This window comes from Mytilus edulis, chromosome 9, assembly GCF_963676685.1.
Source record: "Mytilus edulis chromosome 9, xbMytEdul2.2, whole genome shotgun sequence".
NCBI lineage: Eukaryota > Metazoa > Mollusca > Bivalvia > Mytilida > Mytilidae > Mytilus > Mytilus edulis.
In genome coordinates, this window is record NC_092352.1 from 75754936 (window position 1) to 75772843 (window position 17908).

The 17908-nt window shown below is 31.8% G+C and overlaps 1 protein-coding gene across 1 annotated transcript; it reads left to right on the forward strand.

Moving 5' to 3' along the window:
- The first annotated feature begins 212 nt into the window (after positions 1–212).
- Positions 213–3011, forward strand: LOC139489035 (josephin-2-like). The gene is made up of 3 exons (XM_071275133.1): positions 213–554; positions 1945–2070; positions 2521–3011. Exons 1-3 carry the CDS (start codon positions 406–408, stop codon positions 2933–2935), a joined length of 690 nt encoding a protein of 229 aa, XP_071131234.1. The 5' UTR covers positions 213–405; the 3' UTR covers positions 2936–3011.
- Positions 3012–17908: the final 14897 nt, after the last annotated feature.

Below are 17908 nucleotides of genomic sequence, written 5' to 3' on the forward strand. Positions count from 1 at the left end.
GAGGAGAATGGTTGTTCATTATCTTTTTGCGGTAATAAGATTGATCGGTGAAATCGCGGGAAAAGTGGGCGTAGATGAATGTATTTTATTTCGGAAATGATTCACCTTTTGGAATGAAAGCCCCGCCTATTTCAACGTTCATGGGCGTGTCGAATATATGTTAACCCGTTTTGATTGAAAAGTAATTAGCATACACACAATTACATGACGTATTGCACATTCTCCACAGTTCCGGTTATTACCTGCTATTTTTGACACCTTTAAAAACGAAAATGAAAAGACTTCGATATAGGAATCTATAACATGTGAAAGTGAGATGTAAAGCTACAGTTGAACACAAACTATGTACACCCGTCTGTAGGCATTACAAGAAATATTTATTCATCGAATTTGTCTAGATGCTGTATGCAGACGCCGGATGATATGGAACCACCGAAAGTTGATCTTTATCACGAAAAACAAGTTAAAGAACTATGTGCTCTGCACGCATTGAACAATTTGTTTCAAGACAAAAAAGCATTCAGCAAAAAAGATTTGGATGAAATTTGTTTAAAGTAAATTTTAAATCATTTTAACCCCTTTGATTTATAAAAATAGAATTATTTGCATGTTTTTATGGTAGATGATTATGTTTCAATATCAGTTAACAAAGCTTTCATCTATAATATATAGGTATAGGATTCAGAATTTGGAAAAGCAAAGTGCAAAATCATGCTGAAGTATGATGGGGTTCTCTTTATGAAGGTCATAATTTAGGGGTATCTTCATCACAAATAACAGTAAAAATTATTGCCATATCAAGTTTAAAAAAATTTACTTTAATTTTTAGTGTATTACAATAAAGCATACACTGAAGAATTTGACGAATCATGTTAAATGTTTTCGAAATAAATGTGTCAAAAAATCAAATACAGAAGATGTGGTATGATTGCCCATGAGACAACACTCCACAAGAGACCAAGAAATTGAGACAACACTACACAATAGATCAAGAAACAGAAATTGACAACTATTGGTAACTTTACAGCATTCAACAATGAGCAAAGCCCATTACAGCATTCAACAATGAGCAAAGCCCATTACAGCATTCAACAATGAGCAAAGCCCATTACAGCATAGTCAACATTAAAAGGCCTTGAAAAAATTAGATCAACATTTTGAAGTCTTTAATATTTAATTTTACACATTGAGAGTGATAAACATAAGAAAAAGAAAAAGGTTAAACAACTTGAGAAAATTGTGTATCACTTGATATCAACTCAAGTTATTTGATTTCAATAGTAATAAAAAACTCGCAGAAGTCAGGTTTATTATTGTATTGAAATTAAATAATTCAAGTTGATATCAATGGTGAGTTTATTATTACTATCAATAAATTAAATAACGAGAGTTGATATCAAGTGATTTCCCATTCTCACTCGATATGAAACTTATAACTCATTTACTTTATTCATGACAATTTTTTTTGGAATGCATTTAGAAGTTACTTTTCAAAACTTATTATTACATAATATTAAATAATCAAGTCAAAGTCATTTTAAAAAAGGTGTCAATGTACTGCATTTAGAAGATTTTTCTCCCAACATGTGACCATTTGATGTTGCGAAAGATAAGATTTTAAGTTACCGACAGTATTATCTCCCCTGTAACTGTATGGTATGCCCTAAAGTCTTCTTCTTTATTATGTCATTGTTGCAAGGTCAAACATTATAAAAATGTCAACAAAGTCTTGTATTTACCTGTAATAAAATAATTATTCAGTAAATGATTGCTTCAAGTAGAAAATTGTACCCTGGCTAGCAGTCGTCGAACTTACATTATTCCAGTGATGCTGCAACATATAGAAGTTTTTAACAACCTTGACTGGCTATACAGCCCTTGCACGGCTGGCAGTGATGCTGATGTGCCTAAATGTCTATTTATACTAACTATTTTCTTTTGCAGCTTGTCTCCAGAATGTTTCATAAATCCCCACAGAAGTTTACTTGGCTTTGGAAACTATGATGTCAATGTATTAATGGCAGCAGTCCAGACAAAAGATTGTGAAACCATTTGGTTTGATAAACGAAAGTAAGTTAAAAAGTTGATATTTGATCATAATGCATATAATGATTTTAAGTTTTTGTTTTCGGATAGCAATTTTTGCTAAGTTATTAAAAAATCCTATGTTTCTAAATTTATAAGCCTGACAGGTGAAAGTGAAAACATTGTGCAGTGAAAACGGGAAATGAAGTCTAGCGAGACACAAGAAATTACATAAAAAATGAGAATTACTTAGGTACATAGTGTAAGTGGGATACAGGAATCTGACAAAACAGTAAGCGGGAACAGACCCCCCCCCCCAAATCAGACCCCCTTTTAAGGAAAATCCTCTCCCCCCAACCTATAAAAATACCCAAAACAAATGAATAAGATACAGGGTGGGAGGAAACAAACTTATATATTATTTTGTCTTACTAAACTTAAAGAAGTACATGCTCATGATTATCAAATTGTATTTTTGTTTTTAATATTTTTCAGGGATATCAGGTGCCTTTCTCCAGATAACATATTTGGGTTCATTCTGAACACACCTTCGGACTATAAATGGGGATTTTTTCATCTACCTTTCAAGAGAAAACATTGGATATCATTCAGAAAAATAGGAGATGCTTATTACAATTTAGACTCAAAATTAGAGTCGCCAGAACTCATTGGTGACGATAATTTATTACTTGATTATTTACAGTCTGAACTACATGAGGGTGATAAGGAGTTGTTACTTGTTGTAAGTGAAGACATAGCAAACTCAGGGTTGTGGAAGCATGCATGTAACAATTTAGAAAATGGGCAGCTTAATTCTGTGCACAAAACCGAGGCAAATGACAATGAAGTTTCTAACGGAAAAGAAAATTCAACCTCAAAACCAGTTCTACAGAGCATAGATGATTTATGATTCTATTTACATTAATATTTACTATGTTGTTTTAGATATATGTGAAGAAATAAAAAAAAAGTAAACTATGATGAACTTCTTCGTGTGTATGTCATATGAATACAAAGAGATGTGGGCTGTATTTTAATGACAAGCAACTCAACAACTAATAAAAATCAGACAAGAAGTTTTTGGCAACTAACAGCAGTCAACACAAAACATGCGTCCTAACTGTATCCTAAGCTCTAATTCTATCTAACATTTGGACCAGTTTACATTCATTTTGATAAATACATTAGAATTTTTTTCTGGGTACTAAATAACAGTTCTTCCAATTGAACATCATATATAATTGCGATCAACTAGATTTAAAAAAAATCTTAAACTTCATACAGACAATAGATATAAAAGATGTGGTATGAGTGTCAATGAGACAACTCTCCATGATAGCCAAACATGTATACATCTATGTCAAGGATATGAATGGGGTTACTTGTAAGTAAAGTGAGACAGCAACTCAACAACACTCAACAACACCTAAAACTATTAAAAGAAATCTAGAATTCTCCATAGTCTTCATCAATATACAGTGGATTCATTAATATTCGTTGGATAAATTTCCATGGGTTTCGTGGGTACAGATGAACCACGAATTCAAATATACAACGAATAACATTTTTTCAATAGGCTTTTTATACGGTGACTGGCAGAACCAAGAAATCAAATATCCACAAATATACAAGTTTTCAGCATTCCACAAAAATTGATACCAACGAAAATAAACGAATCCACAGTACAGTGCAAGTGTCTATTCAATGTAATGATACATAAAAGGATAACAAGAATTACCAAAATTAAAGAATTATACAACAAACCACACCTACACTAAACTCCTTTGAAAAAATAGATGTATAAACTAGGAAAAACAAAAAGATTAACAAAAGGTATAAATATAGCTTTAATTATATAGGACAGGATTTACATTGCTTTTCTTTCCTTTTCTGTATTTGTCTATGAGGTCTGTTGTGTCATTTATGTTATTTTTGGGTGAAATGCAAACAAACCAAAACCCTATGGTACTGAATTGATATTTAAATCTTTCAAGGTTTACACCTCTTTTGAGATACACATATATATAGTGCATTGATCAAAACATTCTCATTCTGTACATTTGAGCCTTTTGGAGCACACCTTTTATTTTTGGTTGGGTTTGGTTTACAATTAGTTTCTGGTGAAGTGTTTTATAGGCTGTTGCTTGTTTTGTTAATGCCTTTAATTGCAAAACACGATTGTTATTGTACTTGTCTGGTATATTCTTATTTTTCTTGATACAACTGATTTTTAGCTCACCTGGCCTAAAAGGCCAAGTGAGCTTTTCTCATCACTTGGCGTCCGTCGTCGTCCGTTGTCGTCGTTAACTTTTACAAAAATCTTCTCCTCTGAAACTACTGGCCCAAATTAAACCAAACTTGGCCACAATCATCATTGGGGTATCTAGTTTAAAAAATGTGTCCAGTGACCCGGCCGACCATCCAAGATGGCCGCCATGGCTAAAAATAGAACATAGGGGTAAAATGCAGTTTTTGGCTTATAACTCAAAAACCAAAGCATTTAGAGCAAATCTGACCGAGGTAGAATAGTTAAACAGGTGAAGATCTATCTGCCCTGAAATTTTCAGATGAATCGGATAACCCGTTGTTGGGTTGCTGCCCCTGAATTAGTAACTTTAAGGAAATTTTGCTGTTTTTGGTTATTATCTTGAATATTATTATAGATAGAGATAAACAGTAAACAGCAATAATGTTCAGCAAAGTAAGATTTACAAATAAGTCAACTTGACTGAAATGGTCAGTTGACCCCTTTAGGAGTTATTGCCCTTTATAGTCAATTTTTAACTATTTTTCGTAAATCTTAGTAATATTTTAAAAAATCTTCTCCTCTGAAACAACTGGGCTAAATTAATCCAAACTTGGCCACAATCATCTTTTGGGTTAGTAGTTTGAAAAATGTGTCCGGTGACCCGGCCATCAAACCAAGATGGCCGCCATGGCTAAAAATAGAACATGGGGTAAAATGCAGTTTTTGGCTTATAACTCGAAACCCAGAGCATTTAGAGCAAATCTGACATGGGGTAAAATTGTTTTTCAGTTCAAGATCTATCTGCCCTGAAATTTTCAGATGAATCGGACAACCCATTGTTGGGTTGCTGGCCCTGAATTAGTAATTTTAAGGAAATTTTGCTCTTTTTGGTTATTATCTTGAATATTATTATAGATAGAGATAAACTATAAACAGCAATAATGTTCACCAAAGTAAGATTTACAAATAAGTCAACATGACTGAAATGGTCAGTTGACCCCTTTAGGAGTTATTGCCCTTTATAGTCAATTTTTAACTATTTTTCGTAAATCTTAGTAATATTTTACAAAAATCTTCTCCTCTGAAACTACTGGGCTAAATTAATCCAAACTTGGCCACAATCATCTTTTTGGTTAATAGTTTGAAAAATGTGTCCGGTGACCCGGCCATCAAACCAAGATGGCCGCTATGGCTAAAAATAGAACATGGGGTAAAATGCAGTTTTTGGCTTACAACTCAAAACCCAAAGCATTTAGAGCAAATCTGACATGGGGTAAAATTGTTTATCAGGTCAACATTTATCTGCTCTGAAATTTTTAGATGAATCGGACAACCCGTTGTTGGGTTGCTGACCCTGAATTGTTAGCTTTAAGGAAATTTTGCTGTTTTTGGTCATTATCTTGAATATTATTATTGATAGAGATAAACTGTAAACAACAATAATGTTCAGCAAAGTAAGATTTACAAATAAGTCAACATGACCGAAATGGTCAATTGACCCCCTTAGGAGTTATTGTTCTTTATAGTCAATTTTTAACAATTTTCATAAAATTTGTAAATTTTTACTAACATTTTCCACTGAAACTAATGGGCCAAGTTCATTACAGATAGAGATAATTTTAAGCAGCAAGAATGTTCAGTAAAGTAAGATGTACAAACACATCACCATCCCCAAAACACAATTTTGTCCTGAATCCATCTGCTTCCTTTAATATTCACATAGACCAAGGTGAGCGACACAGGCTCTTTAGAGCCTCTAGTTTTGTTTTTTTTTATTTGTTTTTTAGTAGTCAGGCTTTTACAATCCCTTTACATCACCACCTGACTATGGTGTTAAGGGGTTTGATATATACAACAAAAAATTGACTACATTTTTTTTCTTCTACTGTGAATATATATTATTTGAATATTAACATTATAATAAAAAGAGGAAAAGAAACACACACACATACACACACACACTCTCACAATTGCATTAACAAAACATATATATCAACTTGTGTATTGCAAAGAAAAATGTTATCCTTGGTAAAGATCTGCTCTTTATAAATTAAGTTTCATTTTTTTTTATTTTATATGATTTGAATCAAAAGTAATTATTACTAATCAGTAAAAATGTAATCTACTGGGGCCCAGAATTTTTGAAAATATGGTGTGGTACCATTTTTCTTTGCTATATAATGTTCATTTTCCTGATATTTTCTTATTTTTGCTAATAGTCCTATAATACTTGGTTTCTTTTCATACAACTTACATTTGTATATATAGCTCTTTGCAATAATAATGATCAAATTCAACAGTAAACTCTCATTTTGAAGACCAAGAAAAATGTGCTTCTTTGATAATGTAAAGTTCACAAAATATCTTTTCAATTTTTGTGAAAAAGATTGCCATATAAAATGTGTTATTGGACATTCATAGAATAAATGCTCCATGGTTTCATCAGAAATCTTACAAAAAGTACAAAACTTTGAATCTTTAAGTTTATCTTTATACAAGAAAGTATTTGTTGCAATTATTCTGTGTAAAAATTTGTATTGAAAAGTCCCTAAATAAGTGTCTTTACATGATTTTCTTAAAATAATATAATATTCTGACCAATCTGCAATTTCAATACCTTGTAATTGCTCCCATTGTAAGAACTTTTCTGTTGGCAGTTGCACATTTCTGTCAACAAGATCTTTATATACAAACTTTGCCTTTTTGTTACACAATAATCTTTCCAAAAAATTATCAATACAGTTAAAAGTTTCAAAATTTACATGAGCAATGTTTTCTTTAATATGTTCTCTCATATACTTTGGAATCTTTGCAATGAGACCATAATACTTTAAAAAATTATTTGTTTGGAGTCTTGGTCCTATCTGATCAAAATTACAAAAGTCCTTAGTCTCTAAGTTAATAAGGTCAAACAAAGACTGCACTCCCCTTCTCTGCCACTGAATAAAGTACGGAAAATCTACCAGAGGTGCAAAATTTAAAATATCTAATGACAAAATATCTTGAACAGAGATATTGGTAGCAGGCCTTGCTACATGAAAGCTAAAAAATACATCCTTCCAAAAAGGATTGCTAAGACTATCAGAGATTTCTCTGGGTTTCTCTTTTTCAAAATGCAATACTCTTTCTCCACCATACTGTTCAAGGCTTTTTAATAACAATGATTGCCAACTACCATATAAATTGGATGAAAACCTCTTTATCTAGCCAATCTTAAGGTATATATTAAAATAATGGATATTAATCATATTTAAACCTCCTTGTGGAATATCACCAATTAAAGTACATTTGTGTACTTCGTCTAATTCGATCAGGTTTTCCATTCCATATGAATTGAAAGAATAAAGTATTCAATTCATTTAATTTTGACTCTGGCAAGTTGGGTAGTGCAGTCAACAGGTGAATTAATTTTGGAAGTGCCAAAGTCTTAATAACAGTAATCTTTCCCATTAGGGTTAATTTTCTATGTTGCCAACTCTTAAAAATTCCTGACACTTCCTTTATCTTTTTGGAGAAATTAATTTCTGGCATACTGTCAAGATCTAAAGAGAATTCAATTCCCAAAAGCTTAAAATTTGAAGAGCACCACTGAAGTTTTAAATCAGACAGAGAATCAGATCTGAATACTTTTTATTCCCAACCCACACAGCTTTAGTTTTAGAAGAATTAATTTTTAACCCAGATACTTTTTGGAAAGAGTCAAAACAATTTAAAGTCTCTCTTAAAGAGGTTTCAGTTTCATCTAAAACAAGGAACGTGTCATCAGCATATTGACTCAAAAGGGATTGATTTTCATGAACAAAAGTTCCCTTTATTTTGGGGTTTGACCTTATTTTCATAGAAAGTAGCTCAACGCCTATAATAAAAAGGTAAGGGGAGAGGGGGTCACCTTGTCTACAGCTTCTCTCCAAATTAAAGAAGCTTGAAAGGTGGCCATTATTTATAACACAACTTGATGCTTTCAAATAAAATACTTCAAACCATTTGCATATAGATGGTCCAAAATTGAAACTCTTCAATGCTTTTTTCAAAAAAGACCATTCAATAGAGTCAAAAGCCTTTTCAAAATCTACTAGTAGTAAAAGACCAGTTTTGTTATGTTTTTCTAAATAGTGCATCAAATCATACAATAAACGCGTATTCTCACCCATAAATCTATCCTTTATAAAGCCTTTCTGACAGTCACTGATAATAGATGGTAAAACAGGTTTTATTCTATTAGCAATCACAGCAGAAGCAATCTTGGTGTCAGTATTCATAAGGCTAATTGGGCGCCAATTAGCTAAATAACGTCTATCTTTATCTTCTTTTGGAATACATCTAATGACACTTTGATACTGAAATTTAGAAAATTCCCCATTTTCATAGCCAAAATATAATGATCTGAAAAGAAAAGGTCCAATATCTCGCCAAAAGACTTTGTAAAATTCTACAGTATACCCATCTGAGCCTGGACTCTTTCCATTTGACATAGATTTAAGTGATTCTGCACATTCTTTAAAAGAAATATTACCCTCACACAAATCCTTCTCATCTTCTGTGAGTTTAACATTGTGCTTGAAAAAGGATTCATCATCACATTCCAGATTTTTACTTGAGTATAATGTTTTTAAAAAATTCATTTCTTCTTGTAAAACTCTAGATTGATCTGAGATATGTTTTCCTTTTTCGTCTATGAGCTCAGTTATCGTTTTTTTAACAAAATTTTTCTTTTCCAATTTACAAAAAAACTCGCAACACTTTTCCCCATTCTCTTGCCAGTTAGCGTGGGATCTTAAAAAAACACCTTCAATTTTTTTTTCTCTAATATTTTCTAATTCTAACTTTTTCTGGTTTAAAGCTGCATGAATTTGACCATCAGGAGATATGTTCATACAATTTTCAAAATTTTGAATGTCATTTTCAAGTAAAAGTGTTGCAGCTTTTTCCTCTCTCGCTTTTTGAATACTGTAACCAATAGTCAAAGATCTAATTTTCATTTTTATCAACTCAAAAAATACTTGATCATTGCATGAGAGTTTAACATTTAACGGATCATCTATGTTGCCTGATTCATAATATTCTAAAATACTCTCATTTATACATGTTTTAACTTTTTTGATATAGTCTAAATCTCGTAACAGTTGGGAGTTAAATTTCCAATATCCCTTTCCCCGCTTTGCTAAACTGGCAGAAAAGGTGAAAGTAATAGCAGAATGATCTGTCTTATACCCAGGAATAATGCTAGTATTTTTCATGAGTGAAAACAGATCCTCTGTGACTAGAAAAAAATCAAGCCTACTTTGTTTTATGGGTGAGCATTGACGCCATGTATATTTTCTATCGTTTGGATAACAAGTCCGCCAAGGATCTAATAACTCAAGACTTTCTACTATTTCTTCAATCTTTTTTCGTGAGTTTGGGTTTCTATTATGAATAATATTGTACGTGTCTATTTTTGTATCTTGTACAACATTCCAGTCCCCACATAATAAAAAGCTAGTATTTGAAAATGTTGCCATTTTCTTATATATGTCATTAAAAAATGGAGGTTCATCAGTATTAAATCCATACAAACAAACAAAAGTAATGCGTTGACTTGACAAGGATAAATCTAAAATGATTTATCATATGTTTAGTAGTAAATACAGTAGTTTTGCATATGTGATAAATAGCCTGCTGTTTAATCCATATCGCGCAACTTTGATGCGCACCCTTTATCGCATACCCTTTATCACACCCCTACCCTTTATCGCATACCCTTTATCACACCCCAACCCTTTATCACACCCCTACTTTTTAAAACAACAGCACGCAAAAAAGGTAACCCAGGTGCTTCGGATAAGTAATTGAGCAGTTCTTTTAAGGCCTTTGAAACAAGACAAAAGTAGAACTAAAGGTAACCCAGTGCTATGGATCAGAAAACAGTTCATATAATATGATTTCTAATATAATACTCTTCTGTTGAAATATATGATAAAGTGTATAATACATGGCAAAATCTGTATCACATGCCGTATCACCCTCGACCAATATCATCCCTCGGGCCTAAAGGCCCTTGGGCTGATATTGATGTCTCGGGATGATACGACATATGATACGGATTTTGCCATGTATTATTCTCTATATAACGACCATCTATATCAATAATAGAATTATGCACTTCAAAATCAAGACCTATTTTAAACATAATACTGACACCTGCACTTTTGTTACTATGATGACTGAAAAAACATTTATTTCCCCATTCCTCTTCCCATTTTTTTTCAATATCTTTATTACTATGGGTTTCTTGAAAGCAAATTACTGAAGCATTTTTGCCCTTCGCCCAATCAAAAACATCTGTTCTCTTTTTTGAATTAGAAAAAAGACCCCTTACATTCATAGACAACACTATTACAATATTATCCATTATCATATAAAACAAAACAACATTTCAAAATTGAGCAGATACATTGTAACTTAAAAACAAATACACAATCATAGTTTATACAATCATACACACATTCAACAATAAGATGACACTTTGGCATAGGTACCTGTAAAGTCATTTTTGTACAATAAAATTTCATTTACAGTATGGCATTTTAATTATTTACGATATAAAGATAGTTGTATTCTAAAGACAATGTATTAATTAGTATATTTAGTTGAGAGATTCATGACAAGTAAAAAGAATAAAAGATTTTTGTTATCTCCCTTTGATTTGTAAAATATTTTGAGTTATCTCCCTTTAATAAATATACATTTATCTTCAAATTAAGGAGGGTTCACACAAACAAACTAAATAGAAATATATAAAAAAAAAAAGTACTTTGAATCAAATATGATTTAAAATTATTTAAATCAAATTCAGAGAGAGTCATTATAAGTAAATAAATTGATAATAATGCACAGCCCAGATTGTTTTAATCATATTACTATCTTTCAAATTTTTTACAGTAATGAAATATTAAGCAATGTATCAAATAAAAAAATGAATGTCTAATGACCTTTTTTGTTTTTGTTTTTCAGTTTTTGTTCAATATTGTCAAATAAGTCAAATCTAATTCTACTTCCATCCTGTTGCTTGGCATAGACATTGCAATTATAAAACCAGATGTTTTCAAAATGTTCACCATTTTTTAATCTTGTCATAAGTCCTAGGTTACGCTGTGTAATATCATCATGGAACTTGATGTCATTTTTTAGTCCTCTCTTATGTCTCATAATTTTAATTTTCTGTTCAGTATTGTGCACTTTAACAATGATAGGTTTTATGTGTCCCTCTTTCCCTGGAATTCTGTGTATTGCCTGTACATCATCAGGTTTAATATCTACCTTCAACTCTTTGTTCACCATATTAACAAACTCATCTCTCAATACCTCATGGGGCCTTTCTGGGTAGTTAAGCATTCTGATGTTATGCTTTCTACTATACTGTTCATTATAGTTTCCAAGCTTTATGGCATCAATTGCTCTATTGTTGTTATCACTTAGAGTGGGGTGCTCATTTTCGCCGTTTAAGGATTTTGAGGTGTAAAAACTTCAAAGGATGGCTGAAATGGAAGAAATGTACCCGTAAATTATATTTTTATAACAAATATAATATTTTTTTAAACTGAGACAAAATTGCGGCTCCTACCGAAAATGACTGAAAAACGGACAACGATTTTCGGACAATTTCCTGAATAAAAAACACGATTTCAAAGAAGTATTTCTAAGTAAGTATTTGACTGAATGCCCTAATTTTGAATTCTTTATACCTTTGAAATGTCTGCTATTCATCTATAATGCAATTGATTTGATAAAAATTGTTAAAAGCTGCGGTTATTTGGTTTTAAATAGATGTGTAAAAACGGCGAAGATGTGTCCCCCATTGACAAAACATCCGGAAATTTCAAACACCCTTTAATCTAACTTTTCAGATGATTTTCTTAAAACAAACCGGTTTTCAAGCTTAAGTATATTTTGCATTTGAAGTTATCTTCATATAGAAATATCAGTATACTTCAAAAACATTTAGACCTGAACATAAACTGTACAAAACATGGAAAGATGTGGCGAAAATGAGCACCCCACTCTACTTGTTCCTCTTGATACAACTGATTGATCTAGTGAAGAACTATACAAACACATTGAAAATACTATGAAATATGACAATGAAACCTCATCAAATTAGACCACTTGATTAAATTTTGACACCAAAAAGAGCCGGGTCACACAAGTTGCCTGTATTGTATACACATTCAAGATTGCTATCTGTTCTTCCTTAATGATAAATATCAAATGGTAACTTACGGTTATCATCACAATTTGGCCGAGTTGAGGTAGGTATTTCACAAATGGTTGAAGACAAATTTTCTGTAAATGCATTTAGTTTGCATTTGGTACTGTAAATTAAAAAAACAGATGCTCTGCAGGGCACAGCTTTATACGACTGCAGAGGTTGGCCTCTAATTCCTAAACTGTTGGGACCAAAACACCCAAAACCAATCCCAACCTTCCTTTTATGGTTATGAACAGTGTGTTTAAATTTCATAGATTTCTATTTACTTTTACTAAAGTTAGAGTGCAAAAACCAAATGTCTTCTGACGACACCAACGTGATACCAATATACGACAAAAAAAAATTCAATTTTTGCCGTCGTATAATAACCACTTGGTTTCCAATTCTTCTTTTGTTAATGAAGACAACTATTAGTTAGTCCAGCCTGGGCTCCAAGTTTGTGTAATCTTGATGTATATGACGATGTTAAGAATACAAATTCTATAACTTGTTGATTTGTGATTCCCTTTTTGCCATAAATGTGTGATAAAATTGAGAATGGAAATGGGGAATGTGTCAAAGAGACAACAACTTGACCAAAGAGCAGATAACAACTGAAGGCCATCAATAGGTCTTCAACAGAGCGAGAAAATCCTGCACCTGGAAGTGTGCTACAGCTGGCCCCTTAACAAAAATGTATACAAGTTCAGTGATAATGGACTTCATTCTAATATGTGATGTCTATAAAATTAAAATTGCTTTTGCTCCTTGCATTGTAAAGGCAGGGACAAAATGTGTTCCAACAAAGGAGTTGTTTTGCTATTTCTCTTTGCCAAAAAATATGTAAAATGGAGGACAATCAATCAATCAATCAATATAAAATGGAAGACAGAAAATGAATCACAGATAATTTATAATCAATGAATCAACAGAAGAAACCAATTAAATCAAGACAACAGACCTTCTAGTTACATTGATCTTTTAATCATACAATTATCTTTCAATGGTATTTTTACATCTGGTGTAATATTACTTTGAATTTAAAAATGCAAATTGTTTGACTATTTGAACAATTACATGTAAATGTATATTTTATTTGAACATTACATAAAAGATTTGCAGCACTTACATAAACAATATAAGCTATACTATAAATATACTGCTAATGCAAAGCAATATTGAACCCCATATTGCACATGGTCCCATAATCTCTAAATATAATCTTTAAACACATGTCGACATGTCTATTTCATTTATCACAACACATGTTCACATTTGTATTTCATTAAGAAAATTGGCTTGGCTTATGAAATTAATTACCGTAAATTCAGAAATTAATGCAATGTTTTTATTATTGCGAAAAGTGCAACTCGGTTATAATCGGAATAATTTAAACTCGCATTTTGTGAAATTTTTTATATGAATTAAACATGATTTTTTTCAATATTGCAAAGATAAAAATTGTATTTTCATTTAAAATGACAAAATTGCAATCATAAATGCACGCAATAATTTCTGAATTTACAGTAATTCAGTCATAATTCTAAAAATTTAGATGTTGCTTAAAAAATTTAAAAAAATTGAATTCAACATTCAGCAGTTTAAAAAAAAATGTACATTGCATTTATAAAAAATAATCTTAAAATTTTTACGATTTTTGTTTACTTTTAAACACTGCATCTATTCTAAGGTCAGAAAAGCAAACATAGAAAGACTTTACCAGCACCTTTAGATAAAACAAGTCTCCATTGAAGACATTATAATTTATCAAATTTTAAAGGAAAGAGGTCATGAATATTTGATATTTACAATTCATATATATTAGTGGAGAAATATTGCATCAAATAAGAAACAGTGAACAAATCTGTTTCTCTGATCTTAAGGTTGATATGTAAGCTAGCTGGAAATGTAAAAATATTGTGTTCCCTCTCTGTATCATCATCTATCAATGTAGACTTTTCTCATGTATCACATTGACAAAATCAGAGGAAATTAATATCATAATTGATAAAACTTATCAAAACATACACAACCAGTTGTGAAAATTATAACCTGCTTAGAATTAAAGAAATACACATACTGTGTCATATGAAGTGCTATAGATTTTATGTTTTATTGAGGAAATTAAAAAAAAGTGTCTTTTATTGATAAACCCACTCTCCTTATCACTGGTTTTTAATGAAATTGACCCTACCAAATAAAAATCAAGAGCCCAATTAAGTCATACAGTAATCAAAATCAATGCTTTGAATATAACATTTGGTATTTCTTTACTTTAAAAAAACTAGAGGCTCTAAAGAGCCTGTGTCGCTCACCTTGGTCTATGTGCATATTAAACAAAGGACACAAATGGATTCATGACAAAATTGTATTTTGGTGATGGTGATGTGTTTGAAGTTCTTACTTTACTGAACGATTTTGCTTCTTACAATTATATCTATAATGAACTTTGCCCATTAGTAACAGAGAACTATATTTGGTAAAAATTTACATAAATTTACCAAATTAATGAAAATTGTAAAAAATTGACTATAAAGGGCAATAACTCCTTAAGGGGTCAATTGACCATTTAGGTCATGTTGACTTATTTGTAGATCTTACTTTGCTGAACATTATTGCTGTTTACAGTTTATCGCTATCTATAATAGTATTCAAGATAACCAAAAACGGCAAAATTTCTTTAAAAATTACCAATTGGAGGGCAGCAACCCAACAACCAGTTGTCCAATTCATCTGAAAAATTCAGGGCAGATAGATATTGACTTGATTAACAATTTAACTTCTTGTCAGATTTGCTCTAGATGCTTTGGTTTCATAGTTATAAGCCAAAAACTGCATTTTACCCCTATGTTCTATTTTTAGCCGTGGCGGCCATCTTGGTTGAATGGCCAGGTCATCGGACACATTTTTCAAACTAGATACCCCAAAGATGATTGTGGCCTAGTAGTTTCAGTGGAGATTTTGTAAAAGATTACTTAGATTTATGAAAAATGGTTAAAGATTGACTATAAAGGGCAATAACTCCTAAAGGGGTCAACTGACCATTTTGGTCATGTTGACTTATTTGTAGATCTTACTTTGCTGAACATTATTGCTGTTTACAGTTTATCTCTATCTATAATAATATTCAAGATTATAACCAAAAACAGCAAAATTTCCTCAAAATTACCAATTAAGGGGCAGCAACCCAACAACCGATTGACCGATTCATCTGAAAATTTCAGGGCAGATAGATCTTGACCTGATAAACATTTTTATCCCATGTCAGATTTCCTCAAAATGCTTTGGTTTTTGAGTTATAAGCCAAAAACTGCATTTTACCCCTATGTTCTATTTTTAGCGGTGGCGGCCATCTTGGTTGGTTGACCAGGTCACGCCACACATTTTTTAAACTAGATACCCCAAAGATGATTGTGGCCAAGTTTGGATTAATTTGGCCCAGTATTTTCAGAGGAGAAGATTTTTGTAAAAGATTACTTTAATTTACGAAAAATGGTTAAAATTTGACTATAAAGGGCAATAACTCCTAAACGGGTCAACTGACCATTTTGGTCATGTTGACTTATTTGTAGATCTTACTTTGTTGAACATTATTGCTGTATACAGTTTATCTCTATCTATAATAATATTCAAGATAATAACCAAAAACAGCAAAATTTCCTCAAAATTACCAATTCAGGGGCAGCAACCCAACAACCGATTGACCGATTCATCTGAAAATTTCAGGGCAGATAGATCTTGACCTGATAAACATTTTTATCCCATGTCAGATTTCCTCAAAATGCTTTGGTTTTTGAGTTATAAGCCAAAAACTGCATTTTACCCCTTTGTTCTATTTTTAGCCGTGGCGGCCATCTTAGTTGGTTGACCAGGTCACGCCACACATTTTTTAAACTAGATACCCCAAAGATGATTGTGGCCAAGTTTGGATTAATTTGGCCCAGTAGTTTCAGAGGAGAAGATTTTTGTAAAAGATTACTTTAATTAACGAAAAATGGTTAAAAATTGACTATAAAGGGCAATAACTCCTAAACGGGTCAACTGACCATTTTGGTCATGTTGACTTATTTGTAGATCTTACTTTGCTGAACATTATTGCTGTTTACAATTTATCTCTATCTATAATAATATTCAAGATAATAACCAAAAACAGCAAAATTTCCTCAAAATTACCAATTCAGGGGCAGCAACCCAACAACCGATTGACCGATTCATCTGAAAATTTCAGGGCAGATAGATCTTGACCTGATAAACATTTTTACCCCATGTCAGATTTGCTCTAAATGCTTTGGTTTTTGAGTTATAAGCCAAAAACTGCATTTTACCCCTATGTTCTATTTTTAGCCGTGGCGGCCATCTTGGTTGGTTGACCAGGTCACCAACACATTTTTTAAACTAGATACCCCAATGATGATTGTGGCCAAGTTTGGTTTGATTTGGCCCAGTAGTTTCAGAGGAGAAGATTTTTGTAAAAGTTAACGACGACGGACGACGACGGACGACGGACGACGACGGACGCCGACGGACGCCGGACGCCAAGTGATGAGAAAAGCTCACTTGGCCCTTCGGGCCAGGTGAGCTAAAAAGTAGAAGTTAAAATAAAAAATCACCTGAATTAAAATGTAAATACACACTATTGCAAATTTCAAATTGTCATTAAAGTTATATATACATTGATATAGACTAATACATTTTTACAATATTTTGACAAAAAGAACAATTGGCAAGTATATCAACTTTACATGGTAAAATCAAGTTAAAAAAAACATGGGCAAAGGGAGATAAATCAACAATATCATGACAAAAATTTAAAAAAAAATCCATTCTACGTTTATTAATAATACTTATTGATAGAAAGTTGTTAAAGGAACCTTTTTAAGGATTATCATAATTAAGGCCCAAAGCCTGTGCTATTTAAGGTTGATAACTTGCATTCAAGTGGTATAAATGAAATTGTTCATTTTCTGTCTAGTAATTGTTTTTCTTGTTATCTAACTTTTAAAAATTATATTATTTGGCATGGTGCAAAAAATGCAAAACAACATTTTTTTAAAAATATTATTAAATCATAATACTGGCCCAGTTCCCATAAAAATTTTCCTCTTTTAATATCCTCTCTTTATTTAATTGTTTAATCACAGTTTTGTTGATTTTTTTTAATCATCTTTTCACCTGTCTTTGATAAATATTCAAAAAGGCACAAGCCAAGATAAAAACCATGTTTTTCATAAATATGTACCTATGAACAGTTACAAATCAAAATGGTATGTAAGAATGTGTTAAAATTATAAGCATACATTTTCCAGTCTAGGAGATATAAACCTCCTCATCCTCATAAAATATATTGTCATCTCATAGCCATAGGGCCACACCAAATTAATTAATAGTTCTTTGAGATTTTACCCAAA